At 38.6% G+C, this 22,494-nt stretch overlaps 1 protein-coding gene across 5 annotated transcripts in view; it reads right to left on the reverse strand.

The window, feature by feature from the left end:
• Positions 1-22,494, reverse strand: part of LOC102245069 (leukocyte surface antigen CD47-like) — a 137,518-nt gene that overhangs the window by 19,342 nt on the left and 95,682 nt on the right. For all 5 annotated transcript variants that reach the window (XM_014534367.1, XM_014534365.1, XM_014534366.1 and 2 more), the window contains 2 exons: positions 20,302-20,652; positions 15,101-15,187 (listed from right to left, as the gene is read on the reverse strand). In XM_014534367.1, the coding sequence (XP_014389853.1) occupies positions 15,101-15,187; positions 20,302-20,652 (438 nt within the window). The remainder of the gene's footprint in view (positions 1-15,100; positions 15,188-20,301; positions 20,653-22,494) is intronic.

Below are 22,494 nucleotides of genomic sequence, written 5' to 3' on the forward strand. Positions count from 1 at the left end.
GGCCTAAGCCAGCAGGTGGTCATCCCCTGAGGGGTCCCAGACTGCGAGAGGGCACAGGCCGGGCTGAGGGACCACCCTCTCCCCCCCGGGTGCACAAATTTTTGTGCACCAGGCCTCTAGTATATAGATAAAACCCTAATATGCAAATAGACCAAATGGCATAACAACCTAACAACCAAACAACCAAACCACCAGTCACTACGACGTGTGCTGACCACCAAGGGGCATGCGCAGAACATGGTGGGCATTGGCAGCAGGTGGCAGAGCACAGAACATGGTGGGCATCAGCCGCGGCAGGATGGTGGAGCAGGTGAGTGGGGGTGCCAGACAAAGGTGGGGCACTGGTTCCTGTCATTGGGGCAAGCCTCTGGTGGTTACTGAAAATTCTTTGTTCCTGTGTGCTGCAGTCCCGCTGGTGTTTGCAACTGCTGTCAGCATTGGAACTGCCACTCATACCTGCTGTTAGCACCTGATGCCGGCCCCAATTGCTCGGCACCATCAGTGGGTGCAAGAAGCAGCTGTCAGCACCAATCGCTCCTCAGGGCTTCTCCATCTCCCCTTGCTCCTGAGGGGCAATCGGGGCCAGGAGCCACCGCTTGCAATCGCTGCTGGCGAAGGCCCTGCTAGCACCCACTGCTGGCGCTAATATTTAAACCCACTGCCAGAGCCAGCCCCACTTGCACCTGTAGCCGGCGCCAGAGCCACCACTCACACCTGCTGCCAGCGCCCAGCGCCATTTCTGATCACTCGGTGCCATCAGTGGGTACGAGCAGTGGCAGCTGGCCCCAATCGCTCCTGAGGGCTTCTCCACCTCGCCCTGCTCCCGAGGGACGATCAGGGCAGTAGCCACTGCTCACACCCTCTGACAGCTCAGAGCGATTGGGACTGGCGCCAGCAGCAGGTGTGAGTAGGGCCAGTGCTGTCAGCCTGTGGGAGCAGTGGCGATGGGAGCAGGGCTACCTGCAGACAAGGGACAGGACGCCGAGGTGGGAGGGGCTGGGCAGGGGCACAGAGGATGGGCTGTGCCCACTGCAGCCTAGCAGCCAACAGTTCCTTTCAAGGTGCATGAATTCGTGCACTGGGCCCCTAGTAATTTCATAAAAATAAGCTACAAAAAATCAACAGGACTCATTAGCTCTATTTCCAAGTATTTGATACCTTCTGGAAAGAATAATCTAATAGATATGTCTAAAAATATTATTTCTTTCACTATATCTTCACCTTAAGGGTTTTGTTTTGGTTACTAGTAAAAGTAACTTTTTACCATAAAAGTTGTTCAAAGTAACCTAAAAACAGACTGAGTAACAGAGAGTAACAGTGCATGACTGAAATTCTGTTTTGTTTTATCCAGGCCACTAAATAGTATCCTGAGAGGGCAATTTTTTTTAAAAAAAATGTTATATTTAGCATTAAATTTGCTTCCACTAAAATGACAAACAGATTAAATACAGTAAGAACAGCAAATAATCCCCTAAATGACCATGCTAACATCTATTTTAAGGTATTATAACCAAGGGTTATATGATAACCAATGGCAACTGAAACACTACATATTCATACTTTAGATTGTAAACCTCCACTTTATTCTCATTAGGGGGGATGGAGAGGTAATCAATCATCAATCCTGAAGCTGAGTAACTGAAATCCACATTAATCAGGAAAGAGTTAGAAACAATATGGCAAGTTCCCCAAACTTTCATTTGATCCATCCAGGCTTGGAACTTACCCCTCAGTTACATAAGTTGTGACCATGACTCAGTCATGTCCCTGCCTTAGAACAGGGAACAGATTCCCTATTTTCTAGACTCGAACACTAGTGAGGATAAAATTCAGTGTTTAGGTTACAAATGGCACAGACATAGATAGAAAAATAAACTTAGACATATGTCAATTTTTCCATTCAAATCAATGCATATTGTTATCTAAATAGAGCTTGAAAGTTCTACAAAAGGATGATGAAACAGAAGCTGTTTCAAATACACTTCACAATTAAACATTCAAAAGACACTCTCCCAGGCTTAATTGGATACATAAAAGAATTACTAAGATCAAGCAGCAAGAATTCACCTTTAGAGTACAGTAGAAGTTCATGCAAAAAGGCTGACTTAATAAGAGTTTGATTCTCATATAAAATTCAACCTCTTCAGGCTTAGAAGAGTTATGGGAGAAAAATAATACCAACAGTAACAACAAAAATAAAACACCATAAAATACTATGATTGACAGTGTTTTACTATAGAACAACCTTTTCAAAACCTTTGCATATAATATTGGAGGTAGTTTAAGTTTCTGTTGATGTGTTCAAGTACTAAATATTTTCAAGGCTACTTCCAACTCCCATAAATTAAGCAACTATTTCTAACAAATATATTAGTGAAATCTACTTAAATAATCACAGGCAGTGAAAGAGGCTCTATCTTCATGTTTTCTTTAGGGAATCATTTAAAATGAGTTTCTTTTGACTCATTTCCTTTGCCACAGTGGCCACATTTTAGCACATCCCACAGAAAGTGGGGAGAAGGTATTTTGTAGTCCAGTTGTCATTTTTTTCAGTGTAGAGAAAAGGGTTTGCAATCTGATATATACACCATAGAACTCAGTAATCACAAGGAACCTTTTTTGGTGATCTTTATTTGTCCTTTAATAGGTATATTTATCCTTATTTGTCACATCTATAAAAATTTTAAATATAAACAAAGAAAATAAACTCAAGTAACTCCACAAACACTTGGCAGTAAGATAAAGATAATTTAATGTGTTCTTAATGGGCTCTTATCAAACTTCCTAGTATGATTTTCAGGATTTTTGGCAAGACTATGTAATTTTAAAAATATCTATGCTTTAAAACATTCCCCTCAACTAAAAGTATTGAAATCGATACAGAAAATAAAATATGAGAAATAGCATTATTTACACATTTTAAATACTTTTAAAGCACTGTTTTAGATTTACAACAAAATTTAGAGGTAGGTAAAGACCACCACCCTATACTCCCTGCCTCCACACATGCATAACTCCCCCACTGTCAACATCAGCCACCAGAATGATGCAATTTTTACCAAGATGAACCTACATTGACATATCATAATTACCCAAAGCCCACAGTTTGCCTTAGGGGTTTTACATTCTATGAGATTGGTCAAATGCAAAATGACATCTATCCATCATCATAGTATCATACAGAGTATTTTCATTGCCTTAAAAATCCTCTGTGCTCTGCCTATGCATTCTTCCTGCACCCAATTCTAGGAATGACTGATGTTTTAATTGTTTCCACCATTTTGCCTTTTCCAGAATGTCTTGTAGTTGGAAACATACAGTATGTAGGCTTTTCAGACTGGCTTCTTTTACTTATTAATATGCATTTAATATTTCTCCGTGTCCTTTCATAGCTCGATAGTTCATTTCTTTTTGTCTGGGTGTATCACAGTGCATGTTGCCACTCACCTACTGAAAACATCTTGGTTGCTTCCAAGTTTTGGCAATAATGTATACGCTACTATGAATATCCATATGCTTAAGTTTTCAACTCCTTTTGGATAAATACCAATGAGCACAATTGCTGGATCATCATATAAAAGATAACTTTGTAAGAAATTGCCAAACTGTTCTCCAGAGTGGTTGTACCATTTTGCTTTCCCACCAGCAATGGAAAAGGTTCCTGTTGCTGCACATGCTCACCAGCATGTGGTGTTGTCAGTGTTTACATTTTTAAAGAAAACTTACAACTTTAGTGCTACCTGACACAGGAAAACCAAAATCATTGGGAGAAAATATTACATTTTTGTGAAAAAATTAGGAATTCTAAAGTTTTCCCTCTTATATATGTATAAAATAACTAAATCTATCCAGCTACATCTCAGAATGAGCTAGGTTGCTTCCTTCATTTATTCTACAAATATTTACTGTGTAGTTACAATGTACCGTGGCTTTTTATTAGTCCATCTCAACCAAATCAAAGTACAAGTAGATTACTTTATTCAAGAATTGATTGACGCCCTAGCAGTTTTGGCTCAGTGGATAGAGTGTCGGCCTGCGGACTGAAGGGTCCCAGGTTCAATTCTGGTCAAAGGCATGTGCCGTGGTTATGGGCACATCCCCAGCGGAGGGTGTGAAGGAGGCAGCTGATGGATGTTTCTCTCTCATGGAAGTTTCTAACTCTCTATCCCTCTCCCTTTCCTCTCTGTGAGAAATCAATATAATATATTTTTTTAAAAAGAATTGATTGAGCACCAACTATGTGATGATCACTATTCCAAGTGCTGCCTCAAGACCCTTAGTTCTAATGTGTGAGTGAGTGTGGGTGTTTTGGACAGGGAAGAAGTGAGTGACCGAAAGTGTTACTCCCAGATCTTCCACAGTTAAATAAAAGGTCTGGGGCTGCTCTAAGCCTAAGAAAGTCCCTTTATATAATCTTTCAAGTTCATATGATTGAAGAAATGGCATGTCCTTCTAGTCACCTGAAGAAACAGCTAATGTTAGAAACAGATACTCCAGTAATAATTCTCGTTTCCTTGTCACTGATATAAAGCACATAAAAGATAGAATGCAGGTTGTGGTTGATGAAATCTAGAGCAATTAGCAGGTCATTTTGAAGATCAAATGATAGCTATCATCTTAGTTTACATGAAACTCTGAAGACAAAATTTGATAAGCCCCTATAGACCAACACATACCACAGTCTAGGAACAAAACCCCAAATTCCAAGAATTAAATGCCTGCTCAAAGACATGACCTTTAGATGTTCCCTCACTAAGCGGTTAGTGACTTGATGATGATACAAGAAGGCTAACCAGTGAGCTATAATGCATCTCAGATTAAGAATACATTATAGCCCTCGCTGGTTTGGCTTAGTGGATAGAGCATTGGCTTTTGGACTGAAGGGTCCCAGGTTTGATTCCGGTCAAGGGCACATGCCCAGGTTGTGGCCTCGATCCCCAGTATGGGGGTGCAGGAGGCAGCCGATCAATGATTCTCTCTCATCATTGATGTTTCTCTCTCTCTTCATCCCTTCCTTCCCCCTTCTCTCTTCCTCTCCATTCCTCTCTCTTGAAAATCATTTTTTTTTAATGGACACAGACATTGGGGCGGTGGGGGCTTGCCTGAGGTGGGAATGGGGGAATGGCTGGGAGGAGACATATGTAGATCTTTAGCGAAAGAAAGAAAGAATGAAAGGAAGGAAGGAAGGAAGGAAGGAAGGAAGGAAGGAAGGAAGGAAGGAAGGAAAGAAGGGAGGCATGACTGGAAAAAAAACTTTATATGGAAGGAAAGCTTAGAGATAGTTTATGACACTGAAAATGCAAAGGATAACATGCTGGAAGCTGATCTAAACTTTGAAGTATGACAATTCACCAAGCATAGAAAGGATGCTTCTTTGCATTCAGAGACAAGAAGGCAAGCATTGCTTAAATCATTCTTGATAAAACACTTTCAATGTTTGTAATATTTTAATTTATCATGTACTAAATAATAGCTTTATTATTGTTTCATTTCCTAATAAAGCTGGTACTGAGAGTTTAATTTTTTTTCACTTACAGTTGACATACGCTATTATATTGATTTCAGGTGTACAATAGTGGGTTTTTAATATTTTGACAAAAGAATTTAGAGGTCATGACACAATAGTAATTTTTCATATTTATTATTAGATTGATTTATAGTTTTGCCTTACATGGTCATGCTTATGGTCTCCCAGTTTTGTGCAATGCAAAGATTTCTTGTAAACAACAAAAGTTCAGTGAAGGGAAAGGCAAGCCTAGATATACCTATCTCAAAGAATTTCAAAATGTTAGCCAGATCTTGAGGTGGAGTTGGACCTTAATCTTGCAGGAACAAGAGGTCTTGATAAGTAGTGCTTGAAATCATTTATCAAACATCTCAATAGTGGGAAGAACTTGTTATACTATCAAAGAGTGAGGAAGAAGAACCATGAAAACCAATCAAGAACTTAATTGTTAGTGGAATGGGAAACTGAGTCAGAACAAAACAAAGTGCCTGAAATGCAGCACTGTCAGAGATTTGTTTCTCTGGTTAAAGCTCAGTGTTTGATTCCAGTCATCTGTAAGCTCTTTGCTAAGCATAAGACTGAGCTTATAAGTTCGTAAGTTAAAGCTAACAGCAAAGGTATTTAGGGACACTTCCCCATAGGATACCTTTGTTCTTGAAAGGTGGTCTAGTACTTACCATATATGGCTTGGCTTCAGGAGTTCAGGAGTTTTCTCAGGCTTCATCCTCAGGAGGATCAAAGGCCCCCTGAGATCAGTTCAAGATACTGTTCTGGTATAAGGAAACTCTTTCTCCTCCAAGTGAAAGCATAAGCTGCTGTCTTTACTGAATGTTTGACCTACGAAGGTCCAGGTGGTATCTTGGAGTACCAAAAGATTGACATGCAGAACTAGAAAAACCACTGAGAGAAACCCCCTGTGGTCAAGTACAGACCATACATTGTCATCAAAGAAGTTAAGGAGTACTAGAAATCTAGTAGTATAACGTGAAAGTCATGAGGCAGAGTTACTATTTATACTTTAGGTGCCATAAGACACTACACTCTAAAAAGTAGATTACCTGAGTTCCAGTCAAGATGGCATATAGGTAAACACGGTACTCACATCCTCCCACAACCACATCAAAACTACAACTAACTTTCAGAACAACCATTATTAAGAACTGCCTGAAATCTAGCTGAATAGAAGTCCTACAACTAAGGATATAAAAGAAAGAGCCATATGGAGATGTTAGGAAGGGTAGAGAGGAGGAATGGGCTGGTATCACAACCACACGTAATCGATAAAAATCAGGAGGGATGTCTCTACTGTGCAGGTCCTTCCTGAGGTGGGGGGTGGCCTAGCCCCACCAGGTCCCCCAGTCCAGGATTCTAGTACCAGGGGGAAAAGTCTACAAAACTTCTGGCTGTGAAAACTGTGAGGATTGTGGCTGAGGGAGACAAAGGGCTCCTGGAATCCCAGGCAGTTCCTACGAAAGGACCCATATAATGACTTCTTGGCTCTAAACTCTAGCTCTAGAGCGAAGCTTCAAAGATGTGTCAGGGACGTACAGTGAGAAGCTGAATCGTCTGGCTTTAGGGGCAGGGCTGGAGAGTCAGCTTTTCCCCAGACCTAAGTGCTGGCAGCAGCCCTTGTTCCTTTGCTGAGACATTGCCCACAAAGAGCCAGCAGGTGAGCCCCCATATCTGTGTCTCCATCAAACTAGCTCACACTGTTAGCCCCATGCTGGTGATTCCCTGAGACTCAGTGCCATCCAACTTGCAGGCTCACCCAAGCCCTTTCCAGTGGCTTTTCCATACAAACAGATTGTCTGCGCTCATGCTTCAAACTTTCCTAAAATCTCTCAAATGTTCACAAGCCCAAAACAAGCAGCATCTGGCCTCAGTGTGCCTCGTGCCTCTTACTAAGTGGCCCCAGGTGCAGCACTAGTGGTAGCCAGCCTTGACACCTCCAAGCCCAGCACAAGTAACAGCAGTCTGCAGATTGCTTTGTAACTCATGCTGGATGGCCCTGGACAAGGCACAGGCAAAAGGGCCTGCACCTACTAGACCTAGCATATTAGGTGGCCAGCTTCAGAAGCACCACCCAACAACTTCCACCAGAGACACACTCAAGGGGCAGACTCATCAGGCACCAGAGCTCTGATGAAGTGAGTCTTGCTCTGTGGAGTTGGGTCCTGCACAGCAGATCCTGTGCTGTGGTTGCTGCCAGTCCTCACAGCTGATTGTCCTGGGGGTAAACCCCTCCCAATGACATGCCAATAACAATCAAGGCTCAACTATAACAGAAGGGTGCCCACAGCCCGCAAAGGGGGCACACCTGGAGAGTCTATCTTGGGTGACAGGGGATGCAATGCCACTGAGTGCTACAGGACACCTTGGCTACTCTGCCAAGACTGGAGGACATAGCCACTCTACTTAATACATAGAAACAAACATAGGGAGGCTACCCAAATGAGGAGAGAAGGAAACACGTCCCAAATTAAAGAATAGAACAAAACTCCAGAAAAGTACTAAACAAAACAGATAAGCAATCTACCAGCTGCAGAGTTCGAAATACTGGTTATGAGGATGCTCAAATATTTCAGTGAAAATTTCAACAAAGAGATAGGAAACATTTTTGATATAGACAACATAAAGAACCAGTCAGAAATGAAGAATGCAATAACTGAAAGGAAGAATACATTACAGAGAATTAACAGTAGAGTAGATGAAGCAGAGAATCAAATCAGGGATTTGGAAGATAAGGAAGCAGAAAATATCCCATCAGAACAGCAAAAAGAAAAATGAATAAAAGAAAAGAAAAGAAAAGAAAAGAAAAGAAAAGAAAAGAAAAGAAAAGGAAAGAAAAGAAAAGAAAAGGAAAGGAAAGAGGAGAAAAGTGAGGACAGTGTAAGGATCCTCTTGGGACAACATCAGCTTATTAATATTCCCAACATGAGGGTGCTGGATGGAGAAGAGAGAGAGCAAGAAATTGAAAACTTATTTGAAAGAATTGTGATGAAAAACTTCCCTGACCTGGTAAAAGGAATAGACATACAAGTCCAAGGTGGATAGTACTTTACAATGTGCCCATCACACAGCACAAGGACTCCACAAATGTTTGTGTGACACTTTTATAAACACCTTCAAATCTGAGCCCAGGCTGAGTGAATCAAATAAATATGTGCCTTACACACACACCAAAGTTATTTATTCTAAGATGAATCTAAATAAAATATTGTCACCAAAATATTTAGGTTCATAAGCATATTCTTTAAAACATGACCAGTAGAATAAATATAAAAAAGAACATTCACCTCTCTAACACAAAAATGAAAATTAAAACAGGATGTTTTTTTCATCCATCAAATTAGCAAAGATTTCAGAATTATAAAGATGTCAGGACTGTGTGGAGAAAGTCAGGTATTCTCATTTGCAGTAGTAATTGATGCAATGTTTCTAGAAAACACTTGGAAATACGTATCAAAACCTTAAAATATCTGTGCCATTTACAGTATTACGTATCTTTAGCAGCTTTACTTTTCTATATCAAAAAAGACTGGAATCATCCTTAATAGCCATCAAGATGAGAGTTTAGTAAATTACAGTATATCCATGAAAGTAGAACATAGAGGCAGCTATAAGAATATTTCTGAAAACATGGGCAGGGGAAGGATGAGGATATACAAGTATATAAGCTATATGAGTGCATTTATCATTTTTCATTTTTAAAGAGAGGTAACAAAAATACATAGAAAAAAGACAGAAAAGAAAGTAGAAAATTCACTATACTAGACCAATAGTTTATTTCTAAGTTGTGGGATTCTAGATTATTTTTGTTTTTTCTCTATAAATTCTTATATTGTATAAGGTTTTCTAAAGTGATATTTATTACTTTTAAGTCAGAAAAAGAATTATAAATCTTATTTTGTCAAAACATGATTAACAGGAACAGATTCACTCCTGGTTAAATCCACTGAAAATAATGTTATTAATGAGAATGCTATGATCAGCAAACTGCAGTCAATCCAACCGCAACAAATCACACTCTGAAATGTATCTGTCCAATTTTCCCAACAGCATTTATTGAAGAGACTGTCTTGACTCCATTGTATGCTCTTGGCTCCTTTGTCAAATATTAATTGAGTGTAATGGCTTGGGCCAAATTTGTGGATCTCTGTTCTGTTCCATTGATCTATATGCCTGTTCTTGTGCCAATACCAGACTGTTTTGATCACAGTAGCTTTGTAGTATAAGTAGATATCTGGTACTACTTTGTTGTTCTTCTTTCTCAAGATTGCTGCAGCTATTTGGGGTCTTTTTTGGTTCCATGTAAATTTTTGGAGTATTTGTTCTCGATCTGTAAAATATTGCATTGAATCTGTAGATTGCCTTGGGTAGTATGGACATTTTAATGATGTTGATTCTACCAATTCATAAACACAGAATATTCTTCCACTCATTTATACCTTCTTTATCTCTTTTTTCAATGGCCTGTATTTCCCAAGTACAAGTGTTTTACCTCGTTGGTTAACTGTATTCCTAAATATCTTCATTTTTTTGTTGCACTGGTAAATGGGATTGTTTTTTAGTTCCTCTTTCTGAGAATTCTTTGTTGGTGTTTAAAAAAGCCATCGATTTTTGGGTGTTAGTTTTGTATCCTGCCAAATTCATTTATTAAATCTAGTAGTTTTTTGATGGAATCATTAGGGTTTTCTATGTTCAATACCATGTCATCTGAGAATAATGAGAGTTTTACTTCCTCCTTTCCAATTTGGATACCTTTTATTTCTTGTTCTTGTCTGCTCGCTGTGGCTAGGACTTCCAGTACTATGATGAATAAGAGTGGTAAAAGCAGACATCCCTGTCTTATTCCTGTTCTTAGGGGAAATGGTTTCAGTTTTTGCACATTGAATATGATGTTTGCTGTAGGTTTGTCATGTATGACCTTTATCATGTTGAGATATGTTCCCTCTATTCCTACTTTGCTGAGAGTTTTTATTAAAAATGGGTGTTGGGCCCTAGCTGGTTTGGCTCAGTATACAAAGCATCGGACTAAAGAATAAAGTGTCCCAGGTTCAGTTCTGGTCAAGGGCATATACTTTACCTGCAGGCTCCTCCCAGGCCCTGGCCCTGGTTGTGGCACATGTGGGAGGCAGCTAATAGATGTGTTTCTCTCACATCAATGTTTCTTTCTGTCTTTCCCTCTCTCACTCTCTCTAAAATCAATGAAAATATATCCTTGGGTGAGTATTAAAAAATAATAAAATTAAATTTTAAAAAATGTGTGTTGGATTTTGTTGAATGCTTTTTCTGCATTTATTGATATGATCATGTGATCTTTATTTTTCAATCTGTTTATGTGATGTATCACTTTTATTGATTTGCGAATTTTGTACCAGCCTTGCAACCCCAGAATAAATCCCACTTGGTCTTGATGTACAATCTTTTTAATATATTGCTGAATGCAATTTGCTAATATTTTGTTGAGGATTTTAGCCTCTATGTTCATCAGGGATATTGGCCTATAATTCTCTTTCTTTGTAGTGTCTTTCTCTGGTTTTGAAATTAGAATAATGCTGGCCTCATAAAAAAAGCTTGTTGGAATTCCTTCCTTTTGGATTTTTTGGAATCATTTGAGGAGGATAGGTGTTTATTCTTCTTTGAATGTTTGGTAAAACTCCCCTCTGAAGCCATCTAACCCAGACTTTAGTTTGCTGGGAGTTTTTCTTAATCACTGCTTTTATTTCATCAGTTATTATTGGCCTATTCTGGTTTTCTGATTCTTTCTGATTCAGTTCTGGAAGATTGTATTTATTTTGGAATTTATCCATTTCATCCATATTGTCCAAATTGTTGGTATATAATTGTTCATAATATTTTCTTACAATTCTTTGTATTTCTATGGTGTCAGTGGTTACATCACCACTTTCATTTCTGATTTTATTTAGTTGTGTCCTCTCTCTTTGTTTCTTGATGAGTCTGGCTAATGGTTCATCAATCTTGTTTATCCTTTCAAAGAACCAGCTCTTGGTTTCATTGATTTTTTTGTATTATTTTATTTTTATTATTATTTTTTTTAGTCTAGTCTCTATGCCATTTATTTCTGCTCTAATCTTTATTATTTCCTTACATCTACTTACTAAGGCTTTTCTTGTAGTTTTCTTTCTAATTCTTTAAATTGTAGGGTTGTATAGCTTATTGAAAGTTTTTCTTGTTTTCTGAGGTAGGCCTGTAGTGCTATGAACTTCCCTCTCAGTACTGCTTTTGCTGTGTCCCAGAGATTTTGGGTTGTTGTATGTTCATTTTCACTTGTTTTCAGTATGTTTTTTTATTTCTTTCCTGAACTCGTTGGTAACCCATTCATTGTTTACTAACATGCTACTTAGGCTCCATGTGTTTGAATTTTTTTGGGGGGGGTGTTTTTACTGTAGTTGATTTCTAATTTCATTCCACTGTGATCTGAAAAGATGCTTGATATGATTTCAATTTTCTTTAACTTGTAGAGACTTGTTTCATGTCCTAACATGTGGTCTATTTTTATGAATGATAAATGTGCACTTGAGAATAATGTATATTCTGTAGCTTTGTGGTGAAATGTTCTACAAAAGTCAATTAAATCCATCTGATCCAGTGTGTCCTTTAGAGTCACTGTTTCCTTGTTAATTTGTTGTCGGGAAATCTACCCAGTGAAGTCAGCGGGGTGTTAAACTCTCCTACAATAACTGTGTTGTTGTCAATCTCTCTCTTAAAGTTCTTTATAAGTATTTTTAAAATATATTTAGTTGTTCCTATATTAGGTGCATATATGTTTACCAAGGTTATATCCTCTTGTTGGATCAATCCCTTTAGTATTATATAGTGACATTTGTTGTCTCTTGTGATGGCCTTCATTTTGATGTCTATTTTGTCAGCCATGAGTATTGCTAACCCAGCTTTTTTTTTCCTTTTGCATTTGCATGGAAAATTTTTTCCCATAACTTCACTCTCATCTTGTGTGAGTCTTTTGTTCTGAGGTGGATCTCTTGTAGATAGCATATAGTTGGGTCATGTTTTGTATCCATTCAGCTACCCTATGTATTTTGATTATTGGAGCATATCCACTTAAATTTAAGGTTATTATTGATAGGTACTTATTTATTGCCATTTTAATTCTGTATGCCTAGGTTCTCTCTCTATTTCTCTCCATGTTACAACAGTCATTGAGCCTTTCTTGTAATGCTGGCTTGGTGGTGATGTACTCCTTTAGCCTTTTTTTTTCCCCCTGGGAAGCTCTTTATTTCACCATCTATTTTGAATTATAGCCTTGCTGGATATACTAATCTTGGTTTCAGATCCTTGCTTTTCATTACTTTGAGTGCTTCATGCCATTCCCTTCTGTCATGTAGAGTTTCTGATGAGAAATCAGATGTCAGCCTTATGGGAACTCCTTTGTAGGTAACAGTTTGCTTTTCTCTTGCTGCCTTTAAGATTCTCTCTTTGCCTTTAACTTTTGGCATTTTAATTATGATGTGTCTGGGCATGGGCCTGTTTGGGTTCTTCTTGCTTGTGGTTCTCTGTACCTCCTGTACTTGTGTGCCATTTTCCTTTACCAGGTTAGGGAAGTTTTTGGCCATTATTTCTTCAAACACGTTCTCTATCCCTTTCTCCCTCTTTGCCTCTTCTGGCACACCTGCTATGCCGGGGTTTTTGTTCCGGCATTAAGAAGGGTTCAGCAATATGGAGAAAGGCTGTGTGTAACTTAAATAGTTAAGAGACAAAATATAATTTTGAAAGGCATATGGGAGTCAGAGGAACTTAGCTAAAAAGAACTAAGATCTCCTTGTCTCAGGACCCCATGCTTTTTATTAACACAAATTGTCCTGAGGCAAGGCAGAGATATACACTTCAAAGGGTTAGAGTTTCCTATACAGAGGCATTGTCAGAATGGGGGAATTAGCCTATGGCTGTTCAGGTGTTTGGCCAGGAGGAGGCAATAACATGTAGATTAAGATGCTCTGAGCTGCCTGGCAGCAAACAATCATCCCTGTTTAGGGAAATGCCATCAGCCATTCCCAACAGGTGACAACATATGTGACTCAGCCCTTGTTGAGTTCCCAAGTTCCATCAACCTTTCGATGAAACTCTTGAAATTATAACATGTTAGAATTGGCTTCTGGCACTGCTATTTAAATATTGTTTGGTTTCATGTTATCCCACAGCTCTCTTAAGCTGTCCTCCTATTTTTTAATTGTTTTATTTTTTTTATTTTTGGTCCTCTGATTGAGTGATTTTTTTTCAACCCTGTCTTCCAATTCACTGATTTAGTTGTCAGCTTCCCTTAATTTGCTGTGTATTCCTTCCAATGTGTTCTTTATTTGTGCTATATCATTCTTTATTTCTGTTTTCATAGTTACTATGCTGTTGAGAATCTTTACCATCATTATTCTGAACTCTGTATCAGATAAATTTCTTATCTCCATTTCATTTATCTCTTCTTCTGGAGAATTCTCTTGTTGTTTCATTGGGGGTTGTTTCTTTGTCTCCTCATTTTGTCTTCCTGTTTGGGTTTGTGACTATGTATTAGGTAGATCTGCTATGCCTTTAAATCTCTATTGCAGGCCAGTGTCAAACACTGTTTCTGACTAATTAGATCAGGAAAAGACTCAAAGCCTCCAGAGACTGCCTCTGGCTACAGACTGATAGGATTGCCTCTTGAATAGCTCTCAGGCAATCATCCATGGGTCTGGTGGGGTTTTTTTTCCAACAGGGTGGGGCAATTGCTCCTGCCAGGAGGATAATTATTATTCTCTTAAATGGCCTCAGAAACTCTGCACCATGGGGTAAGGTGTTTTCAAATAGGGTGGGTCACCTATCTTCCCTACAGGCACAGCTGCCTGTATAAAAATGTCTGCATAAGAAAGATGACTCCTGCAGCATGAGGGAATGACTCAGCTCCAGAAACCAAGTTGTCTGCCTCTTGAGTTCTAACCCCAGAGCTCCTGATCCTCACTTTTGCTTACACAGCTCCAGTCCACTCTGTCCTCCCTCTTCTGGACCACAAGGTGAGTCACTCCACAGAGAATTTTGTGCATTGGCCCTTTAGTAGGGTACCTGCATTTCCAGCCATTTCTCCCTAGCAGACAGCAACCCCGCTGCTTTTCACAGCCTTATGTTATGTGGATACCCTTCTCAGTTCTGATGCTCTCTCCTGGAGTGCCAAGCTTGAGGATTAGACCCTAGAGTTCTCAGTGGCAAACCCCACAGTTGAGATATCTCTCCATAACTTTAGTTACAGTCTGTGGGAGCCCAGCCAGTCCTTTCATGACTCCGCCCCTCCTACCAGTCTCTATGCGGTCTCCACTTTCCATCCTCATTTATCTGGATTCTCTCCAGTGAGTCTTCTGTTGATTATGCAGGAATATATTCTGTATTTTAGTTGTAGTTCCAGTTTGGTCCTGGGAGTTTGTCCCTGCAGCACCCAATTACTCCACCACCATTAATTTCTGTTTGTTCTTATTTATGACATTATCACATTTCCTAATACAACTTAAATAGAATATTTCACCAATATTGCCTCCTTAAAATGACAATTTCATCACTAAAACATAAATGAAAATAGAAACAAGTACTTACTCACAATATCACTTCCCCAGAACAGAAGGACAGCCAACATTGGGAAAATAATAGTAAGCACATAGTCATTTGCAGAAAACCATAAAGCTGGGAAGAAAAAAACCCCACAAAAATCATGATTAATATTTATATCATAAATTTATGTCCAGCCAATTAATGGTCAACAGTGTTATTTATTGTGGAGATGGAAAATTAAAATAATAAGTTAAAACTTTGGTCTTATATAAATACATAAATAATTACAGATATATTTAATTAAATAACAAATATTAATGAAACAAAAAAAAGTTAAGTATTTTCCACCACATTTTCCTTAAGCTGTGATTTATGGAAAGAGGTAGTATACCCCAAGAGCTAAGAAAAGGGCTCCGCAGCCACATTTCCTGGGTTTGAAACACAACTCTAACTTGCAATTTGTGTGATCTTGGACAGTCTAACACCTTTCTGTTCTTCAGTGGCTACAACAAGTAATGACACCTTGAAGGACTGTAGTTAACTGTTAACAAAATTAAGATATGAAAATGGCTAAAAACAAAGCTTGACCCCTCAAAGTGCTCAGTGAACACTAACTACAGTTATTATTATGGGGTCCTGTAGTGACTGCCTGTATGTGTAATGTGCCAAGAATTTACCTCAAAGGAAGAGTTATCTTCCTGTAAAGACTGACTCAGGGGATAGGAGTGAGGAAGTAGTACAACTGGGTACCCTACCCTTGGTCTTATTGTGACCTAAGAGTAAGACAGATGTGAGCCTGAGCTTTTCTGAAACTTACTCTGGAACAGAGGATGAATTCGTAAATAATTAATCTTAAAATGACTGCTGACAAAAAATAACATGAGGAGCTTTAGGTAGTAAGGAAGCTTCTATCAAGTGGAACATGTGTTACCCAAACAATGAAAATGCAGCTACCCATCCTATAGGAAGGAAATTGTGATATTAAGACTTCTAATGAAATTTGCTGAGAACTTTTAAAAATTATGTTTAATTGCATCTGATCAATGCTTAAGGCTATATTTTTATTGATGAAATTTCTCCTGTAACAATAAAGCCAGGTATATGCACTGAAAGCCTTTCAGAGTTGGCCTAGACTGGAAGACTTGCTGGGTGAGGAACACTTCTGAATAGTGCACAAGGCAAGCATTGGCGTTGCTCTGAAATGATCCCTTTCAAAATCTCCACTGTATCCGCATGTGAGGATCCTTGTGGGCTTTCACACCATAATGCTAGTCACACATTTCTTGGGTTAAGCTTATAACGCTGAACTCTGGTAAATGTTCACAGTCATCCCCAGAATATAACAACACTATCAATTCTTATCTTAGAGATAGTAGCTTTCCAGATTCCAGCATTTTGCCCTGTACATGGCAGAGACTCAATACGTTTATTATTGATGGTTGATATAGTCATAGGTTGAAATATTGAGTGAATAGAAGACAAGCTTTTGTGATGCTCCCATGGTTGCAGATCCACCAAGAGATTGATATTTTCAGGTACCCTGAATCAATGCCACTTTAATTTACAACTGAATTACTGAATCTCTTCCTATACCAAAGGAAGCCCATTTCCATTCAGCCTAAAAATCCTATACGAAAAACCTTTCTGAATTATGCGTAGGTTTTCATATGACTGAAGGATCTAGTAAAAGCTCTATAATCTACTGACTATTTTTAATTAACTTCTTTTCCTCTACCCACTTTATTATTTGGTTTTGAGTTGGAAACATTAACTTCCCAATCCTTATAATTATTATATGAAGAATTATGAACCCCTCCTTACCACTGAAAAAATGGAGATACAGTGAATTAAGGATCTTAAGTATGTATGACCCAAACTGCATCTTGATACCCCTCTAAGCACACCCGAAAAGAAAACAAAGATTGGCCACCATTAATCCACATTCTACTAGGTAGAATTCTCTATTAAGCAATTTCTAGTTGTCATTTATGTCTATACTAGAGGCCTAGTGCACGAATTCATGCACCAGTGGGGTCCCTCAGCATGGCCTGCGGGATTGGGCCGAAACCCGCTCTCCAACATCCCATGAGGGATCCCAGATTGTGAGAGGGCACAGGTCAGGACCAGAGACCCCACCAGTGCATGATTGGGGTCAGGGAGGGACTGTGGGAGGGCAGCAGGGCATGTCTAGCCCATCTCTCTCAGTCCCAAAAAGCTACAAGAAGCAAACTAACCTACCTGTCAGAGTGTCTGCCCCCTTGTGGTCAGTGCACATCAAGCAACCGGTTGACCAGTCGATTGCCCCCTGGTGGTCAGTGCATGTCATAGCAAGTGGTTGAGTGGCCTTAGCATATCATTAGAATATTACGCTTTCATTAGTTGAACGGATGACTGGATGACCAGACACTTAGCATATTAGGCTTTTATTATATAGGATTTGCAAAAAAAAAAAAAAAGCACAACATAGTAAAAATTGATTCCATTGCCTAAATCCCCAGGATTCACATGATGGGTAAATTCATCAAAATAAATTTGTAAGAACCCTGCTTCAATTAACCGTTTTGGGCAGAAGAATTTCTTTCTATTCCCTTAAAAAATGGTGCAAAACTATGACAATACCAGATGCTGGCAAGGATGTGGGGAAACTACATCACTCATATGTTGCTGATGGGACTGTACAATGGAAAAACCACTCTGGAATACAGTTAGACAGTTTCTTAAAAAACTAAGCCTATACATACACACAATACAGGAGTTGTAGTTCTATGCATTTATTCAGAGAAATGAAGACTATGTCCACATAAAAAACTGTACATGATTGTTTATAGAAATGTCATGAGCAGTAGCACAAAACAACTGAAAATAACCAAGGTGTGCTATAGTGGGTGGATGGTTCAATAAGGTGTGATAGAATACAGTTAGGCAGTTTCTTAAAAAACTAAGCCTATACATACATACAATCCAGGAGTTGTAGTTCTATGCATTTATCCAGAGAAATGAAGACTATGTCCACATAAAAAACTGTACATGATGGTTTATAGAAATGTCATAAGCAGTAGCACAAAACAACTGAAAACAACCAAGATGTGCTATAGTGGGTGGATGGTTCAATAAGGTGTGATATACCCATAGCATGGGAGAGAGAGAGAGAGAGAGAGAGAGAGAGAGAGAGAGAGAGAAATTGCTAATGATGCTGTTGCATGACATGATTGGGGTCTATAATAGATAGGGGTCTATAACAGATCTATAATAGATCTCAAAGACATTGTGCTGACTGGAAAAAAAGCCAGTCTCAAAAGATTACATACTTATACATAAAATTTTGGAAATTACCAAAGTATTGATATGGAGAACAATTTGTGCTTAACAGATTAGGGATAGTAAGGGAGCAGGTGCCTATAAAGGACTTGCATGAGGCAGATATATATATTAATGGGATAGTTCTACATTCTGATTGTGGTGGTCATTACAGCAATATACACATGTAATAAAAAGAAAAAGAAATATGTACCCATTGTATTATTGTGAACTGGGTGGTTTTGGCATTTAACTACTGTTACATAAAATGTAACCACTGGGGGAAGCTGGGTAAGAGTACACAGCACCTCTCTATTCAATCTTTGAAACTTCATGTGATTCTATAACTCTTTCAAAAAATAAAAATGGGTGCACAGGCAAATGTCTGAGACTCTGGTAGAATCTTCTATATTCTCTAGAACAAAACACCACTTTCACATTTTAACGGCCCCAACAGTAACCATAGTTCATATTTTATCAGGGGACTTTGAAAACAAAGATGAAACAATCACACAGAAAATTACAAATTTTGTCTTTATCCCAGAGATTGGAATCCCTTTCCCATCCACCTTCATCCCATCTCATGGCCTTTAACTCTCGAGTTTACAATTCTCTCAGTGACCTACACTCTACTCCATAAACACCATCTCCCACTGTGAGTTAATGAGATTTTCAATATGGAGAGATTTTTGAGCAGAAAAGCCTTCCAAATTCTGCTCTTAGCCATCTCCTGCCCATGCTGCACCACACAGAACCCCTCTCATGACACCCCAGCTTCAACATCTCATTCAACTTCATAAAATAAATGTCCCAGGATGACAGCTAACATTTGTAAAGTACTGTACTTTGGTTTGCAAAGGACTGGTACACAAGCGATCTCATGATGCTTGTTAGACTGGAGAAAACACATGAAGCAGGAATCTCTTTTCATCCCCATTGTAGAGATGAGGTAATTTGGACCCAGTGAAGTAACTTCTCAAGTTCAATAGAGGCAAATGGTTAAGTTGCAGAATCAGATATCCTGATTCCTAATCCTAAACAATGTCAAAGTATTCCATCAGAATAAACACCCCATTCCCAATCTGGTAATAGACATTTTATAACAGGAAATGCTAGAAGAATAGAAGGCAAATAGTTGATTCAACTGAATGGTCTAATCCCATCTAAAGCAGAGGTTCTCAAAGGCTTGTCTAATCCTGAGAGCAGTAATATGACTAGTGGTTCTAAATAGAGCTTTCAAAATAGAAAGTCAGTATGCACCTGTATGTGGTTAAAGTAATCAGCTGGCATGGCAAGGACTAGAAAGAAAGCAGATTGTTTACTTCAGCTAGCTTTACTGCTTTATGCAACTCCCCAGCCCAAGTCTGTGAAGAAAGGCACGATCATGGTGCTATAACCAAGACTGAATTCAAATTAATTCTATTGGATCCCTAGCTCTCCCTCATCTTGACCAAGAAAAAGAACAAACACCATAGCAGGAAACATCATTATGACCTGATTTTTGATTTTGTGATTCTCCTTCTAATTTATCCTTTCCAGCTGGAGCATGGCTGGGATTTGTCAGTCCTTGACCAAAGTGCAGGTAATAAAAAAAGCTACGTCATTGGAAAGATCATGGAATATTAATTACATGAAAGATAGTACTTTTGAGAGCAGCAAACAGAAATGCAAATTAAATGAAACTAGGACCCCTACACTAGCAGAATAGTGCTCAGAACAAAAGTATGAGAACCTGATAATATGCAAATAACAAACAGCAAAGGAGTTTTATTATGAAAAGTAGAAGAGAAAGTAAAACTCATGATCTTAAAGCTGCTAAACATTACATAATCATCTGTTAGTCATAATCTACTTTTTCATTCAAAGGAGTTCCTCACCCAATTTGCCCCATTTCTCATAGTATTAGGCCACTGCAGGACAAATAAAAGGGAAGATTATGAAATTCTTACCAATATGATATTTTAGTTCTATGGTGGTTTCGCCTTCTCTAGTTAATTCTGTTACTTCACAAGTGTAGTTTCCTGGGACAGCATCGCTCTTGTCCATCATCAAAGAGGCATCGCCTGTTAGTAGTGCATTTGGTATGATGTATGCACTCGGAAAGTCACTGATGGGATTGGTTTCATTTTTATCTCCATCATAGAAGAGAATTTGTTTATCTCCCAATCTCCACTTTACAAACATTTCTTTAAGGCTCATTGCCCCCACATTAGTGACTAAGCATGGGATGGTGAGAAGAGTTTCATTGCAAATGGTGTAGTCTACAGATTCAATTGTAGTAAATAATAGCTGAGTTTTATCTGGAAAAGAAAAAGAAAATAGTTTTATTTTATTATTGAATTCCATAGCATAAGATCTTAGGAATGTTACAAATCCTTAAGATAAAAGAGCAATGCTTTAATTGTCCCCTTAAGTAAGCAGTGCAGCTACAGAGAGAAGGCAGGCCAGGTGAAGAAGAGAAACACGTTATTCTAATATTAACCTGCACAGATGGTAGACACCATTGTAACTATTCTTTATTCATTCTCAGAAATACACAGTACACATTACCAAGAGTCTTGGGAAAAAATTCAGCAACCTGTTTTGGAACATGCAGGTGTAGTATTTGGCTTCAGAAGCTTTGAAGTAATCATTGTTGCTCACTGATGTATGTAGAAAAATATTGTTCTTAGCATGGAAAATTTTTGAACAGAAAATCAAACCAAATATTACATTCAGTCTCAAATTCTATGTACTGCCTCCAAACAGAACTTGCTAGACCCATATGAAGTTTATCTCTATCTTTAGGTTGCATTTCCAAGCAATGTGGTGAGCTATCCTGTACTTTAATATAAAAAGGAAATCGGATGAATCACATCGTATCTTTCCTCTAAGATGGGAAGCCTTGGAATGCTAAGGAGAAAAAAAATTCTCTGGCTATATCCCATTGCAAAATACAGACAGCAATGGACATTTGATATGCAAATAATTATAAAGAGTTATATATAATTGAAGGGCTTTTTCTAACTCCCACAATTCATTGAAACTACAGAACAACAATTACCAAATGCATATTACAAGTATTCCTTCCTCCTAAAACCATAAACCACTCAACATAAAGCTAAGAAACAGTTGAAATCAAGAACAGATATTGCTAATAAGTAGGTATATTCTACTAAACACTTCTCAATATGATAAACTACCAGTTGTCTTATGAAACAGGGGTTGGGAAGGTAATTGCAATCACTCATCCTTCACCTAAAATGTGCAAGATTATGGAGAAATTGCAGTTCTCTTCCATATTATTCAGCCATCTATGAACTCTTTTATATAAGTAGTTAGTTGGATTTTCCCTGAAAAAACAAAGCACTAACAAATATAAATATCAACTTTAATAGTTCATCCTTACAATTCCTTCCTTCTATATTAATTAGGAATAAAACTCAGGGTCATAACACATTATTATTCTAGGAACATAGTATTTGGTAAATGCCCATTGAGTTGAATGCTAGGATGCATTTGAAATATGAACTGAACAAGGTTCAGAAAGCCTGAGTACAAATTCTACCTGTCCCTTGTCAGTGTGTGACCTTAAGCAATTCAGGTATCTTTTCCATGTCTTGGTTTACTCTTTGCAAGTAAAGGATCAGAAATGAACACCGGACAGCTTCACAGAATTGTGGTGAGTATCAAAGGAGTAAATACATGGACAAGTGGCCTCTCAACAATGCTGTGCTGTACATATGCAGGTAATACTCTAAAAACTGGGCAAAACAGCATTTTTACACAATGATCTAAACCTTCTCTGACTGGGAGGTGCAAATTGTTATGTTTCTGGGAATTTGCAGTCTGAACCAAGCTTGTGGTTCACAAGCTCACTTCTGCCCAGTTCTCTACACTTCTAGCCATCCCTGTATTAGGATCCCCAGCCAAAACCTGGACTTCCAATTGTGTTTTTCAAAATCATGGGGTTCTGAATTATTTCCCCTGAGATAGAAGCATTGAGAGGGAGGCTACAGTGCACAACAGGGAGAGAAGAATGTGGTTGTGATGTTGGAACTAGAAAATAAGGGAAATATCAGAAAACATGGTGCACAATTTTGAAATGGACAAAAGGATTAGTGTTCTTTCAGTGGGGATCTGGGGAATATCTGACAGATCCT

The sequence above is a fragment of the Myotis brandtii genome, unplaced genomic scaffold (genome assembly GCF_000412655.1).
Source record: "Myotis brandtii unplaced genomic scaffold, ASM41265v1 scaffold1292, whole genome shotgun sequence".
In the NCBI taxonomy this organism is placed as follows: domain Eukaryota; kingdom Metazoa; phylum Chordata; class Mammalia; order Chiroptera; family Vespertilionidae; genus Myotis; species Myotis brandtii.